The sequence below is a fragment of the Dipodomys merriami genome, unplaced genomic scaffold (genome assembly GCF_024711535.1).
Source record: "Dipodomys merriami isolate MVZ:Mamm:240054 unplaced genomic scaffold, mDipMer1.0.p SCAF_4, whole genome shotgun sequence".
NCBI classification, from domain to species: Eukaryota; Metazoa; Chordata; class Mammalia; order Rodentia; family Heteromyidae; genus Dipodomys; species Dipodomys merriami.
The window spans coordinates 29733648-29750932 of record NW_027205603.1 but is presented as its reverse complement, the minus strand read 5'-3'; the positions used below and the strand labels follow the sequence as shown (position 1 = coordinate 29750932).

The following is a 17285-nucleotide window of genomic DNA, read 5'->3' as shown; positions in this document are numbered from 1 at the left end:
GTTATACTGGGAGTACCCAAATATCTTGACCAGAATCCCACAGATTCAATAACAATTCAAATTTCCATATTAAACACATCATTTTGAGAATGTTCATAAACATCTGATAGTCATCCCAGTAATAAGCACTTCTACCCAGATGTTTCTATGTTATTAGAATAAACTTCAAAGCCTCTAAAGAATACTCTGTAAAAATACTTAACATGAAAGGAACCATGTGTTTCCTCAAGGGTTGGGTCAGTTAATGCATTTATCTGACAGCCTGTGGTTTTCATTCCACATTCAATCTCACCTTCCGTTCCTTCCCCCCCAGCCCAATAGCTTTTCTGTAAGGCTCACTGATCTTGTGGCTGTGGGTACATGGAGATGCACCCATATCTCACGCTGTACACATTATTTCTGATAACATTAGGCATTATTTTCCAATCAGGAAAATGCTTGGTTTAGAAGGTCTAGTAAACACCATTATAATTAAAATCACTTCTTCAGTTCACTGAATGTGCTATCAGAATTTTTGAGAGAGTATCAATCTTTGGGAAATGTGTATTTTTTTCAAACTTAGAAGTATGTGCATTATTGACATAAACCTAGAAACATTAAAGGGGATTAAACTAACTGATTTCCAAATTGTGAGTAAAGTTTGCAAAGGTTAAAAAAATAGCATTGTATCTTTCACTCATCCTATTAGCAGTTTAAAAATGGCAATCCTAAGCATCCCTGCCACTGCATATTTTCAGGGATTAAGCCAAGCATTCCAATTGCTCATCATAATTGAAGAAGAGCATGAAGCTGTAAGACTTCCCAATAGTCATCATGGGAAATAGAGCTACCACAGTTAACCTACATTTCAAAATGTCAAGGGAAGTTTCCAACATCAACTTGTTTGACTGCATGTGATGGATCACTTTCTCAGAAACTATCTCTCTGCTTAAAAAAAGGCAATAGGATAATGTTTATCTAGCTTTGCAAACTCTCATCCCGAGAAAGGTGGCGAAATTACCACACTTGCTCATTTTGAATAGGAACACTATTTTTTTATCCAAAGGAACTTTGCATTTCTAGTTCACAAATTTTCTGAGTTGTTTCCAGGTAAGCTAATCAAGGACTTCTAATCCCCTTTATCATAAAAAATGTGAAATGGTGAAAAGAATACTGGTGTGGCAGTACACATTCCCAAATCCACGCACTTTCTATGAATTTTCCATATATTAGATAAGAAGATTCAATATTTACTAAATCATTTTTTAAAAATAAATATCTCAGCCAGGCACCGGTGGCTCATGCCTGTAATCTTAGCTACCCAGGAGGCTGAGATCTGAGGATCACGGTTCAAAGCCAACTCAGGCAGGAGTCCATGAGACTCTTATCTTCAATAAACCACTAGAAAACCGGAAGGGGCACTGTGGCTCAAGTGGTAGAGCACTCACCTTGAGCTGAAGAGTGCAGGGACAGCGCCCAAGCCCAAGGTTCAAGCCCCACAACAGAAAGAAAGAAAGAAAGAAAGAAGGAAGGAAGGAAAGAAAGATCTCATACATCAGTATCAATATACTTCCATGCATATAATTTTTGTGATATTAAACAGTGCTTCCCAAAGCATCTAAACCATATAAAAGTCAAAAGAGTATATTTCTGAGCACATTGTTTTATTACATTTCTAAGTCCATGTAGTGATTGTCATTTGTAAGTGCAAGTGCTATCTGTATAAAAAGACTTGGTAAACCAAATGACAAGTGGCAAAATAGCCAATAAAAATATCAAGTACCATTCAAGTTTACCCAATGTGCCACTCCTCCAAGGGTGCTCCCTTATATTAGCAAGTAGATTTGGGGATACTGCAAGATAATTAGAAGGTGCACTATCCAAATAAGTAAGTCTATGGCCCTTAAAGTGTGCTCACTCTTGCCTGAAGACACAAGCACCACATATTTGTACATATGAATATATATACCCATATATGAATATGTAAAGACATATATATTCATATATTCATATGTTGCATATCTAAGTCAACAGTTAACTTTGACTATAGTGCCTCACTAACATTGGTTCTTAATTTGTAGGTACTTTTGAACCATGATAATTTCCATCAAACTAGAATTAGTCATTTTTCCCCACAGAGAACAAAAGTAACAAAATTGCAACACTACACCTTAAATTCTACATAATAAGAAAGAATTTTTAGAAATTATGGCAGGGATCTTCTCCTACTCACAGAAACAGTATAACTAAAAACTGAGAAGGGAGGTTGTAGCATATAAAAATAAAAGGCCAGCAAGGGAGTGAGAAGGCAAGAAGGAAAGATGATCAGATCCACGTTCCCTGGCCATTCTCATTTCCCTCTCACCTGAAGCAGAGATTAATTTAAAAAAAATTAAAAAGCAAGCTCCAGTTTAAAACACACACACACACACACACACACACACACACACACACACACACACACACACACACACACAACTGTGACTAGGGTTACGACCACAGTAACCCTGAACGATTTTCGTGCAAAAGCAAAGCAGTGGGGATGTAGTAGCAGTAGCAATTCTCACTCGCCCCCACCCCTGATACTATACCTCCAGATTTGCCCGAGCTGCAAGATGTGGATGAGTGACTGCAGGAGCCAGATGCAGAAGGCGCAGGAAGCAGACCTGTGTTTGCCGCCCGCCCGGGTGGCCCCGCTGCTGTTACTACCGCTGTTGGCAGCGGCGATGTTGCTCTTGCTGGCGTTGGATGCTTGCCTTTGCGGCGTGGAAGGACGAGCCTCGCCTTCCCCGGCTGCGGACCCTCCGCCGACCACGGTCTTGCAATCCGCTCCTGGCTGAGCGCAGCCGGAGGCGGCGGACGTGGCGCTGTCCTCGGTGCTGAAATCGTGCACAAACCAGCGGAAGCTGAACACTTGCACCGACAGCGAGCCGAGCACCACGAAGAAGAGCGTGAGTCCGAACCACCAGCGCTGACCGCGTAGGTAGTAGTCCACGGCGAGCCAGATGTCCGTGCCCACGTCCGCGAAGTACACCGCCACGGCGGCCAGGATCCAGAGGCAGTCCCACAGCGAGTAGCGCCGCTGCTCCCTGCCCAGGCGCAGGCACAGCGCCGCCGAGCCCGGCCCGCCGCCACCGCCGCTGCCGCCGCCCGGGCCGCCGGCGCCGCCGCCCGAGCCGCCCGAGCCCCCGGAGCCGCCGCTCCCCGCGCAGCAGCAGCAGCAGCGTGAGCAGCCGCTGCCGTCCGGGCAGCAGCCGCCCCCGGCAGCCTCCTCGTCCTCGGCTCCAGACCCCGACGGCAAGCCTGGAGCCAATCCCTGCACAGAGCCCGAGTGGTCCGAGTTCTGCAGCGGGGTGAACGCCACGTCGCTGCTCTTCTTCATTTTCAACCTCCCGTCTGATTTAGCGGCCATGATGCCTCCAAACCGGAGGAGAGCCCTCCTTTATCTGACACCTTTCCCCGCTGTCTCCTCCTCCCGCCACCGCCTCGCCTCGCCCCGGCTTTCCCTCCCTTGGCGCGGCGCGGCGCGGCGCAGCTCTCCCCTGCTCCTGCTCCTGCTCCTGCGCCGGCTCGCCCGCCGCCCGCCGCCGCCCGCCGGGCTGGGCGCTGGGCGCTGGGCCGGGCTAGCGGCGCGCCTGGGGCCGGCTGGAGCGCCGCCTGGCTGCCTGCGCGGAGCCAAGCCGCTCGCGGCGCCCCGCGCGCACCCCGGCCCGCCGCTCCTCGCAGCCGTCCTGGCCTCGCGGCTGCCGCCCGAGCCGCAGCCGCCGCCAACAGCAGGAGCAGCAGCGGCCGCCGCGGCGCTCCTCGGACCTGCACATTCCTCTCCTCCCCTCGCGCGCGCTCCCTCCTCCCGCTTCCTCGCCTCCACCAGCTGACTCCGAGGGAGAGGATGACCTCATCCCTTCCCTTCCAGCTGCCGCCGCTCCCACCCCGGCTCGGGAGGGGCGAGGAGGAGGAGGAGGACCCGAAGAAAGGAGGGGCCGGGACGGATGAGAACGCGAGTGGTTCTGGCTGGTCCCGGACGCCCGAGCAGCGGCCGAGGGACTGGAGGGAGAAGATGGAAGGGCCCCGATCGCGGGGTTTTGGAGATCGCTGTGTGCGTTGACAGATACTGGGGAAGGGGAATGAGCGTGCCGAGTGCGGGGGTCCCCGCGTCCAGCCACCGTGGAGGACCCAGAGATGTGGCCACGAGCACGCGCGGGCGTGGCAGCGGCCAAGGCCTGGGAGGCCCGAGCCTCTTTGTATCGAGTTCCGGGCCGCGCTACCTGCACCCGGTGTGAGGTGCGGCTAGGTGTGTCGCTGGCGCCCGCGAGGGTGGAAAGAACGCGACCAACTCCGGAAGCTAGATTCCCAAATAGTGGTCGTGGTAGTGGGCGTGCCGGGCTTTGGTGGTCATGGGAAGGAAAGGACCTTGGGGAGCTTGGGGTCCAGTGACGCTGGGTACCCTGATCGCGTGCCCCTGGGGAAAAGTGTGGCTAGCCCAGATGCTCCCGCAGGCAGAGGCATCCTGGCCCCAGAGGTGGAGAAGCCCTGGAGCTCTGCTCAGCTCAGACCCGTGGCACTCCGTTTGTGACCTCCTGCGCGCTGTGGGCACCAAGAAGCGGCCAAGCCTGGAGGAAAACCAGCCAGGCGCGCGGAGTGGCTGAGCCGATCTCCCCCCCCCCCCGCTCCCCCCACAACACCGCCCCTGCAGGTAGGAAGCGCAGCACCCCTGGTGGCTGCTCGCGGCACAGTGGAGCGGAGGGGCGCGGCTGGCAGCCGCGGGAAACCAAGTACCAGCTCCACCCCCGGCCCGCAGGCGAGAGTGGTGGAGCTTCCAGTTGGCGCCACCTTCTTTACTCTGAAACTAGAAATGCTTTCCCTTAAAGCTGTAAGGATGCTGATTAGCTGTGCGGGCTGACAACTCCAGAAATGACTGGAATAAATTTAATCTGTGATCTCAAAGCTTTATCATATTAAATAAAAGAATAGTATACTGCAAGTTGCAGTTTTAACAGATTGTTGTTGTTTTTTATTTTAAATGCTGAGTCTGGGGCTTTGAACTTAGGGCATGGATTGCTGTCCTTGAGTTTTTTCTCCCAAGGATAGCACTCTGCCACTTGAGCCACAGCTTCATTTCTGGCTTTTGAGTGGTTAGTTGGAGGTAAAAGTCTCCTGCCCAGTCTGGCTTCGAATCAAGATCCTCAGATCTCAGCCTCCTGATGAGCTGGGATTATGGGTGTTAGCCACCAGCACTGGGCTGAAAGATTCTTAAAACTCCAATTAAACATAAGAGTTTTCTATTTTTTTTTCTTTAAAAAAACTTGAGTTTCTGTAATCCTTAAATTACACTGACTCACAGATTTTAAAACCAGAGGGATGGAGTCTTCACAGATCTAGAGAGAAACCATAGTAAGTGCCAGAAAACTTGGGATCTGCATAGGCCGCTGTTCTTCACTAGTAGAATTATGTAGAAGTAAAAAAGACCAAGGAACACTCATCAAGTTGTGGGTTTTTGTGTTTTTTTTTTTTTTGTCTTTGTTTTGGTGCCTGTTCTGGGGCTTGTACTCAGGGTCTGGGTGCTGTTCTGGAGCTTTTGTGCTCAAGTTAAGAGCTCTACCATTTGAGCCACAGCTCCACTTTCAGTTTTCTGGTTAATTGGAAATAAGAGGCTCACTGACTTTCCTACCCAGGCTAGGTTTGAACTGAGATACTCAGATCTCAGCCTACTGAATAGGTAGGATTATGGGTGTGAGCCACAGGCACTTGGCTACATCAGTTGTTCACACCAATCTGCACAAGTTTAGTTTTCCTCACCCTGTGGATACATTGTCTTTCATTCTCGAAGACTGATGTGATGTTCATGTTCCTAAGCTAATGGGTCTTTGCCTGGCAAGAGGGTGTTGAAATACAGAGGCTATAAACAATTACACGTGCTAATGCAGTCTTTCTAGCAAAAGTTAGAGCCAAGGACCAGGAGCCATTCAAAAGCACCAAACCACCTGAAATACCAGGCCAAAGGGTATACTTTTAAATCTAGCTTTAAGATTGGGCCCTTTTGGAGTAGGAAATTCCCTTTTAGAAAACACCTTAGTTCTATTTTTTTTAAATACCCTAGTTTCTTTTTTGAAAACTCCCTAGAGTCCAGTCTAAGATCCCATCTCCAGGGCTCTATGGCTGGTTGTGCTTAGTGCCAAAACATCAGGGAGAATAATCTCTTAGGTAACTAGGTCCTCAGAGATAAGTATATTCTAGGCCAAATGAAATGGTGTGGAAAAGGCCAGGGTATTTGAAATGCTGAAGATCTGCAGCACACTGAAGCTTCTCTTAGAACCAGAACATTTCTCTTCGGGTTGTGTCCTCTGCACCCAACATGGGGTACCTGCACGGACTATTTGCTCAATATTAGTGAGTGAATGAACAAGTTTGCAGCAAGAACATTCCAGAAGAGGAAGAATGCTACATTCTGTGCTAACAAATGTTCCCATGGAAACATAGGAATTATTAGACTTTTTCCTGTTAAATTCTGAAAAAAAAGTAACTGCTGATGGGTTTTTTTTTTGTCTGATCCATCTCTGAAAGTAATGGCTCCCAATAGTTAGTGAAAGCAGCATACATGCAGGAGGTCACAGGACACACTTTCACATCCAGGCTCTACTAATTACTGGCCCTTGATTCTGGAAAATTACTTAATACTCAGGATTAATATGAGGATTACATGAGATCATGTATTTAGAGGACTTTGTATACAGTACTGTTCTCAAGAACCTCTAATCCCATAAATCTACTAATCACATGTCAGATTGTAGTTGTTACTATTACCTGTTCTGTCATAACCACTGCACCTGTTTGTAATAGAGAAATGCTAATAGTCTCTAGTCCTCAGTACTGCTGCCAGGGATAAGTAAAAGGCTGCACAGAAATAGTCAACTCCATGCCCAGCACACTCAAAACACATTCTTCTGTTTTCTTGTGATATTCTTTCTGTTTCAGCCACTTCGTGCTTTCTGGATTAAACTTCTATGTTTACCTAGCCAACATTCCTGACCCTAAAAGAACCTTTGGACAACTTGTCTCAGAATTAACACCTGTTCATTACAGATCCTTGATCTATCAGAAATGTGATCTCAGAGACATTATCATCTTCATTTCCTACACCCTATGATAATACTGCAACTTCATATTCTCAATTTTTAAGCATCTTACTTTCTGACTAGCTGATTATATCCTGGATGGTCGGCTCAAGTGGCTTCTGCAAGTTCCTCAGGATCTGGGATTTACTGTATTTGCATTTTTGCTTTCTTTAACCCCTTCATGGTCTCATCTCTTCTTTCTTATACAATGTGAACCCCATGCTTGAACATTTTGGCATGCTCTGAATACATTTTCATCTCTGAAGTCCTACTTCGTTGACAAACCCTGTCTAAAGCCTGCTTTCAACTCACTTTGGGCCTGTGCCTGTATAGCTAAGTATGGTTGAAGAAACACCAAGCTGTCTGTAGTTCTTTTAGATACTTGATCTTTTAGCTTAAAGTGTCCTTGTGGTCCAGGCTGCTCAGCAATCCCACCCCAGTTTCCTAAGTATATTTTTACTCTCATTTGCATTACTTCTTTTCTTATTTTATCTTCTCAAACTTTATTTTACCCTTAGCTGATGAGTATTTCCTATTCCACTGAGAAAAATGAAGCAATTAGAAACAAACATGTAAGCTTCCAATATCTTCTCTGATCATCTATGGGTATTTGTACATCTGTTTGTCCTCTTGCCTCTCTACATGGTCAATGTTTCCAGCTCTTCTCCCACTCCCTTTTTCTGCTTAGAAAAACAATTCCACACTTGTTTCTACAATCACCAGTTTTTCCTATCAAGTTGATTTTCCTTTTGAGTCAAAAAAATATGCTCTTCTATATCCAAAAGCAAAGTAAAACAATAAAAATGAATGGCTAAAACTTCTTTTATTTTTAATTCCCTTTCTAGCTACCACTGTATTTTTCTGAAATCTTTTAGCAAAGTTCTTCTAGTAACCTAAACACAGATTCTTCAGTTCCTATTCTCTAGTCTCACTGAAACACGCTGAAATAAACTCACAATTGCTCCAATGGCGAAGACTTACCAAGGGCTTGGTGGTCCAGGTCATTGTCATACTCTTAGTCCTTATCTTCCTTGAAGTCCTCAGTGTAACTAACCTATCAGTCTACTCTCTTCTCAATAAAATCCTCTGTTCCCTTCACATTCCAAAGTCTGCTCCTTTGCTCATTTTTCCTCCTGTCCCCCACCTAAAATAGGCTGTCCGCAATCCTTTCTCTGTATATTCTTACTCTCCCAACAATTCCATGACTTATCATCTTGAAAATACCACCGATATGCTGGTGACTCCCAAATATATTTCTCTAGGCTGGTCATATCCTCTGAACCCCCAAAATACAGTTGGCACTTTCTTGCCATCTTGACTCAGGTGTTCAACAGCACCCCAAATTTAAAATGGTCCCAGACTGAACTTTAGATCTCCCTCACCCTCAAATCTAATTTTCCCCCTTCGTTTTAGTTAAGGACACCTTGTCCTTCCTAAGAGTAAAGGGGAGAGACATCCATGATCTCTTTTTTCTCTTATACCCCCATATCTAATCCCTCAGTCTGACTCTATCTTCAAAACATATTTTGATTCTTCTATTTTGTACTATTTATCTTGACTTTAGTTGGATTCACAATGATCTTACACTTAAGTCCCTGCCTCTTTAACTGTCTGCCTGCCTCCTTCACCCCTACTCAATATCACAGAGGGCCCTTTTCAAATCAGGCCCCATAGTAGAGGATGCCCAGGAAGACCATTAGAAGCAAACAGCACCTTATTACTTCCCAGTTGTTTAAAGCCAAATAACCAAAAAAACAGCTTCTAAGCAAGGCAAGTGACTATGGGAATGCACTAAGTTCAATATTCCACATTGGCTTAAAAACTCTGGTCATCATGGCAGAGGGTGGGGAAGAGCAAATCAGAGCTGAGCCCAGGGCATCCTGGCAGCACAGTAAAGGGGCAGTGTAGTAGAGAGAAAGTCTTACTGAGCATGCTGGTGCAGAAACATATGTAAGACAGAAAGGCAGAATGAATTTAGCTGACCTGGGTGAGCAGACTGACTCTTGAGAAATGGTCTGTATTTCTCAGATAATAAATGGAGCCAGAGTTGTAGGCTCCAGGCCCAAATTCCTAGATTTCCACATGTCCTATCACTCACCCCTATTTGCTAATAAAGAGATGGCAGTGGCAAAGAACAAAGAAAGGAGAATGATTATGTGGCACAGAAAGCAATGGGAAGAGGCAATGTAAGCACTTTAGCCCATCTTGAGTCTTATCAGGATACAGACATAAGCTTTAGGTTTACATAGACAAAGAACTGGAAACAGTGGGGAGAGAGAGATGTGGTGTGTTCCAGTAGTCAGAAGTGGCAAGTAGTCTGGCAGCTCATCGTTTCAGGATCGGTCCAGTGGGATCTGGTTGAGTATAGTTTCAGTCCTTGTCCTCCAGGGGTTCCAGACAGCTTGTTACTGTTATCATCACTCAAAAGGAGCAAACTGTTTCCCATGAAATGACTCCTGCTCAAGGGTTCATACTCATCATTATAAATAATTGTCCTCCTTTCAAGAGGAAGGCAAGCAGGCAGTTAGTTCTGCAACGCTCTGCTATTCCTTAGGGATAGATTGATCCCTTATGATAAAGACATTATCAATTGGTGATCACTCCTCTCTTTCCTGGAACCCAAGGTAATTGTAAAGTGAGTGCAGAGAGAATAGAATGGCTAAGAGAAAAGACATGTACAAGGCTGACACTGATGCCAACCTTCTCTCCTGCTTTTAGTTAATTATGGGTCCAAGTAAGAAGTCAGTGCTTTTCAGTAAGTGCAGTTTAAGTACATGCTACATAGATTTGGGATGCTCTAAAGGGAGCCATCTTGTTTAGTTTCTGTTTGGGAGGAGTATAAGTTCTTACATTTTCCTTTCCCTTGAAATTCACAACAACCACATGGTGGTTTATTATGGCCCAGCAGTATGCTCATGAGGCATTGGGTAAATGTACGTAGTAGCAGAAAAATGGATGAAATTGGAGAAGGTCATGTTGAAGATGAACATGATGATCATGATGATTATGATGATGAAAGTAATGGTAACAGAGCATGAATGTAAAAAAGTTATATTGTCTAGGAGGGACTCCACAGGAGAATGGAGAGGGAAAAGAAGTGGATACTGAGGGGTGAAAAGGATATACATATGTAATATGTACGCATAATAAAATCTACCAAAATGCTATTTAAAAATGGTGAAGAGAGGAATGTGAATAGAGCAGAGGGAATGAATTTGTTCAAAGTGTACTGTGCATCTATGTACATACCACAATGAAACCTCCTTAGATTACAAATGTGTGCTAATTCAAAACTAAAAATTGAAAAATGTATGCAGTGGGATTTGGGTTAAAGATTCAAAAGGAGGTGGAGTTTACTTTTCCTTTAAGACTGGCAGCTTGGGCACCTGCTAGCGAGGGTTGGAAGACTGAGCAGGTGCTTCACAATTATGTGCAGGGACTATAGAAAACCACAGTCCTGGGCATTGGAAAGCACAAGACCTGCTGTCTCATCCTCTGTACAGACTTCATGGGGTGCCTGGAACCCTGACTCACAGCTGAGCTCAGTGTCAGGCTGGTTGTAGGCTTATGTTGAGCTAGTTTGTCCAGACAAAAATCCACCAGGGGTGGAGTTTGTTTCTGTGCTACCTTATACTGAAGAGCAGAGAAAGGGAAATTCATTCCAATCAGCTCTAGCCCAAACAATCCCAACTCTTCCACTACTGAGAAAAAGAATGAGGTGAATGGCCTTAAGTCCTTGCTCAAGAAAACATGGAAAGCTGTGCAGATTATCAAAGGCAGTGAATATGCACTCATGCTTGTACACCTGCCCAAGTGGAGACAATACATTTTTTTTACATTACCATTCTCTTTAGTTTTTATTGGTGGATGTATGTGTATGTTTCTTTTATATTACTCTTTATTTTGGTTATTTTCTCTGTTTTCCTTACCTTCTAACAATAAGAATATATAATTCTTATATATGTGAGATATATATATATATATATATACATATATACATACATATATATATATATATATATATATATATCAAAGCACACATTCATGCAAGTATGCACTGAAACTTCCATCAGTTTCTATCCTTCTCATGCTTTCCCTCTTTCGCCTTTTTAAATATTCTTTTTTTCTTTTGGCCTGGTTCAGGTTTGAGGAAGAATAATCAAGCAAGCCCTAGGTCTCTTTCTAAACTTCATAATAGTCTCCAACTGGCAAGTTGTTTTTGAAGTGTGCTAGTAAGTGAGTCATTTAGGTCTTAAAATGCCTTTTCCCACAGGAACAAAATGATAGATGGTGATTAAGTCCCCCAGTCAGCCAATACAAGCCTGTTTAACCCTGACATAACTGAAATGTACGTTATAATAGAAAAGCACAAAACATATCATTTCCATACCAACACTTAGTCAAAAATGTAAAATACCATAGAACCAAGTAAGAAAGAGGATTATTTATACTAGATGCTGGTACTTGAGAGAAAACTTGGAGAATTAAAAAGCTCCTTCAAAGGAAGGAGCTTAATTTTTCTTACCACCTTCTCAAAGTATCCCTGCACTTAGGGACTCATAAAGAGGAAAGAAGGTGTACAATTCTTCCTTGGCCAGAAGGACAAGCCACATTGACAGCAGGTATCCTGGTAAGGCAGAAAGAGAACATGTCACCTCTCTGGTCTTTTCCAAAACCGAAGGCCCCAGTTTTTCTCTTTACATAAGTCAAGCGATGAGTACATTTCCTTTTTGGACAATGTCACCTCTTCCTTTGCTTTTCCCCAGTTTCCCCCTCCCATTCCTGCTCTCACATTGCATAGTTCATTTTCCACATAGTATATACTCAGTACCATGACTGCATTTGTTCACCCTTCCTCCCTCCCTTTCTGCATCCTGTTTACCCCCTTAAAAAGGCAAAAACAAAAACCAAAAATGAACAATAGAACATGCCTCTATTTCTTGAAATTTGTTTTCATAAATAGTGTCCTATTGTATTCTAGAACTAGCTTCCACATATGAAAGAAAGCATGCCCCATTTGTTGTTCTGAGCTTGGCTCACTTCACTTAACATAATTTGTTCTAGGTCCATCCATTTCCCTCCAAATGACATAATATTATTCTTTCTAATGGATGAGTAAAATTCCATTGTGTATATTTACATTTTTGACCCACTCAAAATAGATGTACTATTGTGAATAGTACAACTATGAATATGATATGCTCTTATTTTACAAAGTCATCAGACCATTTATCCTCCAACTCCTATATAAGAACCTGGAAACTCAAAGCACTGGAGGAGATACTGAGGTATTGGATATCTTCAGACAGAGCTACAAGCACCAGATATCACATATAGAGGCATTTTACACCATTGGAACATTGCAACTTGTTTTTTCTGCAAATTCTGCCTTTGCACTCAGTTGCCAGGTGAGCGTGTGCAAACTATTTTCTTTCTATAGGACTCAGCATACTTATTCATTGACCATTTTACATTGATGGTTTCTGAATCAACCTTGAATTAAAATCACTCAGGATTATTTTTGGAAAACTTAGATTCCCAGACCTTGTTCCATGAGTATGAGTCAGACAATTGTTACAATCCCAGTCTTTCAAGCTTCTCTTTGAAAATAAATGTAAATAGAGAGATAGTCTATAGAACATCTGACCAGTACCTCCTACAATCAAATGCAAGGAAATTGTTACAGCGAAGAGGAGCTTAGGGAGATATGATGGTTAATGCAAATATGGTACCCAATGTGGAGCACTGGGAGAGACACAGCCATGAAGTGCAACAAACTAGTGCAACCAAAGTAACTCCTTTAGCTTACTTAGTAGCAGTGTTGGTTTCTGAGTGGTGACAAATGGACTGTAATAATCGAAGACATGAGTGGTGGAGAAAATGAGCCAGAGGTACACAGCATCCTTAGTACTACTTACAGAACTTTTCTGTAAATCTACTATTTCAAAATTATTGTAAAATTCTGAAGCTATACTAACTTATTAAAAATGAATACACTAACTAAGATAAGTAGTTAAAAAATCCATTGGCCAAGATAAGGAGGAAACAAAATATTCTCAACATCAGCTATGAAAGAGAAATATTAGCTCATTTATTGGAAGTAAAAAGGATAATAAAGCATAAAATTACCATAAGGTCCAGCAATTACAGCCTCAGGCATTTGTCCTGGAGAAAGGAAGATATATGTTCACACAAAATTAAATTTGTACAGCAGTTGTATTCATTGCTGGAATCGCAAACAATGCAGGCATCTCTCAGCTGGCACAAGCTTAGACAATCTTGATGTATCCATACCATGAAGTAACACTCAGCAATCCAAGGTACAGACTTGAACAAATGCCCAGAGAATTGTGCTGAGTGGAAAATGTCCACACTAAAACTAACACACTGTAGGATATTTTTATAGAACATTTTTTCCTAATGACCAAGGCATAGAAATGGAATACACTGAAAATTGCCAGGAGTTAAGGACAGAGGGGATGTCCACAAAAGCATCCTGTAGATATAGAAGTGTCCCGCATCTTTCCTGGTAGTGGACACAAGACCGAATATGCACATGCAGATAATTATGGGGATATTGTAAGCAATCTAGAGAGAAATGCTTTTTAAAGATTTTATAGAGCTAACAGGAACAAAATCCTTCTGATTTCATTTTTTATAAAATTTAATGTGTTTTAACTAAAGCTACCAGCACAACTATGTTTATTGCAGCATTATTTACCATAGCTAAGATATGGAACCAACCCAGATGTCCCTCAGTAGATGAATGGATCAAAAAATGTGATATATATATATATATATATATATATGTGTGTGTGTGTGTGTGTGTATATATATATACATATATATATAGCTCACATGGAATTCTATGCCTCCATCAGAAAGAATGGCATTGCTCCATTTGTGAGGAAATGGAAAGATTTGGAAAAAATTATATTAAATGAAGTAAGTCAGGCCCCAAAAAACATAGGTCCCATAGTTTCCCTTATTTGCAATAACTAGTACATGTCTGGGACAAGCAGAAAAGGTCAAAAGCTAAGTACATATGACCAGATAAGATGATGTTAAATGAAATGAAGCCCAAGATAGGGACACATATATTTTTTCTTTGTTGTTATTGTTTCTAACATATTTATAATGTACTGTATGATTTTTTTGTATGTTCCTCCCCTACGATATAACCCCTGTTTTCACTGCATTTGATGTTGGCGCCCTGCATCTTATATATACATTTTTCTACTTTGGGGAGGGGATGGGAAAAAACAAAATGCTTAAATAGGGATACAAGTTGACCCATTGTAACAATGAGATGTACAAGACACTATGTTGAAAAATTTAGGGAGGGTGGGGGAGGAGGAAGTGTAGTTGTGGAGGTGGGAGAGAAGGGATGGAAGGGGAAAAACAAAGGAGGAGGCAGCAATGCTTGATAAGAAATGTACTCATTATCTTGCTCATGTAACTGTAACCGCTCTGTACAGTATTTTTACAATAAAAAACAAAAACTTACAAAAAATTTAATGTGTTTTATCTACTATACCTAAAATGCTGCCATGTTAGCATGTAATCAATATTAGAATTATTAAGCTATTTAATTTTCTATTAAGCAAGCTTTTGTAATCTGATGTGTGTGTGCTTGTGTGTGTTACAATTACAGCATCTCACAATTCATACCAATCTTATTCCAAATGCTCTGTAGCCACATGTGGCTGGTGGCTTCCTTATGGAACAACATAACTACATCCCAATTCATAAAGAACATCTGATGTCTGCTCCCTTTCATGGTGATACATATATAATTTTATTCTGAGCTTTAAAAAATTATTTTATTATGAAGGTGCTGTACAGAAGGGTTACAATTACATGAGTAAGGCAATGAGTACATTTCCTGCCAAACATTGTTACCCACTCCTTTGTTCTTTTCCCACTATCCCTTCCCTCCCCTATTCTACACCCTGACCCCACTGAAGTTGTAAAGTTCACTTCCAATATGGTATCTTGTAAGTATCATTGTTACATTGGGTCATCCTTTGAACCTGTTTCACCCTTTTGTTAATCCCCTTCTCTTCCCCAAATCAAATAAATGTATATATAATACACAGGGTATCATAATCAAAGACAACAATTGTCAGGGATAAACCACAGGAAAAAGAAAAACAAAATAAAATACACAGAACTTGATACAGTACACTGATGAAAACAAGGTCAGCAAATGGAGTTCATTTCAATTAGCATCACTTTATGTGGTCATATGTACATAGCTATTGAGCTATTGTAACCCTCTGCTAAGACTATCCTAGACATACTAATTATTACAAATGAGGGAATCCATGGAGCCTATGTTTCTTTGGATCTGACTTACTTCACTTAATATGATTTTTTCCAAGGTAAAGATCCAAAAACACAACAAATCAAAGAAAGATAAGTGTGATCACATTAAGCTGTAGAGCTTCTGCATGGCAAAAGACATAGCTAGCAAGATTAAACAGAAAGTCCACAGACTAGGAGATCTTCACTAGCTATACAACAGACAAGGGCCTCATATAAAAAATTTAGTTAGACCTCAAAAATTAAATCCCCCAATGACAAATCTTCAAAGAAACAACACCCAAATTAATAAGTGGGTTAAAGAATTGAAAGAGACTTCTCTGGAGAAGAAGTAAGAATGGGCATTAGGCACATGAAGAAATGTTCAACATTGCTGGCCATAAAAGAAATGTGAATCAAAACCATATTTAGACAGGCACCAGTGGCTCACACCTGTAATCCTAGCTACTCAGGAGGCTGAGATTTGAGGATTGAGGTTCAAAGCCAGCCCGAGCAGGAACATCTGTGTGACTCTTATTTCCAGTTAACCACCAGAAAACTGGAAGTGATGCTGTCCTCAAGTGGTAGAGCACTCGCCTTGAACTGAAGAGCTCAAGGATAGAGCCCAGGCCCAGAATTGAAGCCCCATGACTAACAAAACAAAACAAAACAAAAACAAAATGCACTGAAATTCCATCTCACTCCAGTTAGAATGGCCATTATCAAGAAAACAAATAATAACAGATGCTCCAGGGATGTGGCCAAAAGGGAAGGCTACTACACTGTTGGTGGAAATGTAAGCTGGTTCAACCACTCTGGAGAGCAGTATGGAGGTTCCCATAATACTAAATATAGAACTCCCCTATGATCCAGCAATCCCACTCCTGGACATTTATCCAAATGATCACAAGCAAGGCCACACTAAAGCTACCAGCACAACTATGTTCATTGTAGCATTATTTACCATAGCTAAGATAGGGAATCAACCTAGATGCCCCTCAGTAGATGAATGGATCAAGAAAATGTGATATATATATATATATATATATATATATGGCATATATATATATATATGGAATTCTATCAGAAAGAATGGCATCACTCCATTTGTAAGCAAATGGAAAGAGTTGGAAAAATATTAATTGAAAAAAATTTAGTTACTCAGCAGCGAGATATTTTCTTTGGTTTCTTTTTTATTGTAATGGCTTAAAAAATTTGTGTTCTCTTAGAATCTCAAAATGTAACCTAGTTTACAAACACAATTGAGAAAAAATATCATGTGGCAAAATCATCCCAGATTAGGATGGGCCTTAAATCCAATGACAGTGTCCTTATAAGAGAGACAGGAAAGCATACACAGATATCCAGGGATGAGATGATGGGGAGAGAAGGTGAAGGTTAGAAGGACATGAGCAACAGCTGAGGAACACGGGGAGCCACAGGAAAGCAAAAGTTAAAAGAGGCCAATATGTCCCCTTACAGCTTTTATTGGGGGGGGTGGTAGAGGTGGGTACTCTTACCCATAACTTCATCTTAGACTTCTGTATTCTAGAAATGTAAGAATCATTTTCGGTTACTTTATGTCAACCAGTTTGTAGTGAATTGTTATGTCAGTCCTAGAAAAATAATAGACCTATTTGTCAGAAACACCCAGGGAGGGAGCTAGAAGGGTATAACAATGTTACTAACTTGTCCTTTTGGGCTTCTTGTGAGTCTATTTTTGTTTGGAAGATGTGTGAGAACCTAGAATTAATTTTCTTTTAGCTTAGGGCCTTAATTGACCCTTATAAATCTGTACAAATATGTTTGGCATATTTGCAAAGGAAAAGAGAATACAATCTGGAAAATGAAGGAAGAAGTGTCGTGGAGATGGGAGGGAAGGGATAGTAG

The 17285-nt window shown here is 42.2% G+C and overlaps 1 protein-coding gene across 4 annotated transcripts in view; it reads right to left on the bottom strand.

Annotated features, from left to right (window-relative positions):
* Xkr4 (XK related 4) overlaps positions 1 to 3561 on the bottom strand; it is a 439579-nt gene extending 436018 nt beyond the window's left edge. For all 4 annotated transcript variants that reach the window (XR_011365629.1, XR_011365630.1, XR_011365628.1 and 1 more), the window contains exon 1: positions 2571 to 3561. Coding sequence is in view for 1 of the 4 variants with exons in the window: in XM_069990739.1 (XP_069846840.1) it covers positions 2571 to 3391 (821 nt within the window). In the remaining 3 variants the exon portion in view is untranslated. The remainder of the gene's footprint in view (positions 1 to 2570) is intronic.
* Between the last annotated feature and the right edge of the window lie 13724 nt (positions 3562 to 17285).